Source organism: Bidens hawaiensis, unplaced genomic scaffold (genome assembly GCF_021521415.1).
Source record: "Bidens hawaiensis isolate Kalapana, Puna unplaced genomic scaffold, B.hawaiensis_p1.1 tig00006388_1, whole genome shotgun sequence".
NCBI classification, from domain to species: Eukaryota; Viridiplantae; Streptophyta; class Magnoliopsida; order Asterales; family Asteraceae; genus Bidens; species Bidens hawaiensis.
The window spans coordinates 957,572-959,406 of NW_027491430.1; the positions used below are offsets into that span (position 1 = coordinate 957,572).

Below are 1,835 nucleotides of genomic sequence, written 5' to 3' on the forward strand. Positions count from 1 at the left end.
TATTAAAATTTAAAAAAGATATTATAAATATTTACGATATTAATACTAAAACTAAATTAATAGTAATACATGATAATTTTTAATTTGATATATGTATTGGAGATTATTAACTTAAAAAATGTTGTAAGGATTAATATGTATATAAATAATGTTAAGAGGTAATAATAATTGATCTAATAAGTTAATGGGGGGGTGTATATTTAGTAAAAATGATGCAAGCCATAATTTATACATGAGTAAACTTTTCCAACTTTCAAGGCTTTGTGGTTTCAAATATGTGTACGTTTTGTGGGGAGGTTGAGGAAATAGTGGAACATGTAATGGTTTCTTGTGGGCTTGCACAATACATGTGGAGTGTGCTCGCTCAATGGTGTAAAATGCCAACACCTTTCTTGTTTAGCTTTCGAGACGTGTTGGAGCTTCACAAGTTTTCGAGGTTTGAGAAAGAAAAGGCGGATGTTCTTCATGCGGTATGCCCAATTGCGGCATGGTGTTTATGGAAGAAAAGGAATGCGCTTGTTTATAAGGGGATCCCGACATATGTCGCGGGTTTGGTGGAGGAGATTAAAGTGTTGAGCTTCCTTTGGATAAAGCATAGGGGGAGAAAGAGAGGGCTTACTTGGGATGATCGGCGTGGGTTTAATGTATAACGCTTGTGTAGTTCGGGTTTGTTGTTCGTTTTGCTCGTGTGAGCCATTGGTTGTACTTTGATGTGGTTGTTCTAGCTTCTTCCTAGCTCCTTTTTTATATATTTTGTTGGTCTTTCAAAAAAAAAAAAAAAAAAACTTTGACCCACAAAAGATGCTATGGTAAATTCACACTAATTTGAAATTTTAAAATAATGTCAGATCGAATTTTCAATATTTACTTGAATGTAAATTTACATGGACAAACCTTTTACATCAGCAATATGTAATATTTACTTATATGTAAAATTAACTAAACCTAAATCAAACCAAACTGGATGTGTGCATCTGTATATGCAATTTGAAAGATTTTACATTACACAAGATGCTATGTGTAAAATTTACACATACTTAACTGAATTCAAGATACAACAATTCTTTTTACACAAAATCATCTCCAATATGTAAATTCTACTCGTATGTAAAATTATCATCGCCAAAATGTAAATTCCTTTCCCATATTCAAACCACCAAAACATTATACATCACTGACTTCTACACGTAGAAAAACAACATGAAATCAATATAATATATACAATGAGCAATCGGTATAAAACGCTATTGCGTTTTTAAATGAAACGTGTATATATAACTAACTATATACATATAGGGAAAAGATCAAGAGATAATTTCTCCTTAAAAAGAGAACTAGAAAACTAATAATAAAGTAATTTTTAATTTAATTAAAAAAAATATTTTTAATTTTGTTTCTTTCATCTTTCTTATATGTTGTTATTCTTCACCAAAAAATATAAAAATTAAAAAAAAAAACTCGTTGTGATGCATATATGCAATACCGATACGTCGACTTTTTCTTAATGCATATGTGCACTAGTGTGTATTTTTATATGTGCAATAGTGTTGATTCACATATATGAAATTGTTTGTATTGTATATGTGTGATAGTGTTATATTATATACACAAATAAAAAAAATCGACATAGTGCATATGTGCATTAGTGTTGTATTACATATATGCGATAAAGTGTATTCCATACAATTATTAGTGTTGTATTTGCATATATTCAATAGTGTGTATTGTATAATGCAATTCTGTTGTATTATATGCAATAAAACATTATTATATATATATGCAATATGCATTAGGCTACGTGTAGTGAGGGGCTACAAATAGGGGCGAATTGTGAC

General features: G+C 29.9%; 1 protein-coding gene across 1 annotated transcript; it reads left to right on the forward strand.

Moving 5' to 3' along the window:
- The first annotated feature begins 275 nt into the window (after nucleotides 1–275).
- Nucleotides 276–650, forward strand: LOC143632395 (uncharacterized). Its single transcript, XM_077100928.1, has one exon. The coding sequence runs from the start codon at nucleotides 276–278 to the stop codon at nucleotides 648–650; it is 375 nt and encodes a 124-aa protein (XP_076957043.1).
- Nucleotides 651–1,835: the final 1,185 nt, after the last annotated feature.

Excerpts from the sequence above, each read along its gene's own strand:
- LOC143632395 (XM_077100928.1), top strand. The coding sequence starts at position 276 with ATGTGTACGTTTTGTGGGGAGGTTGAGGAAATAGTGGAACATGTAATG.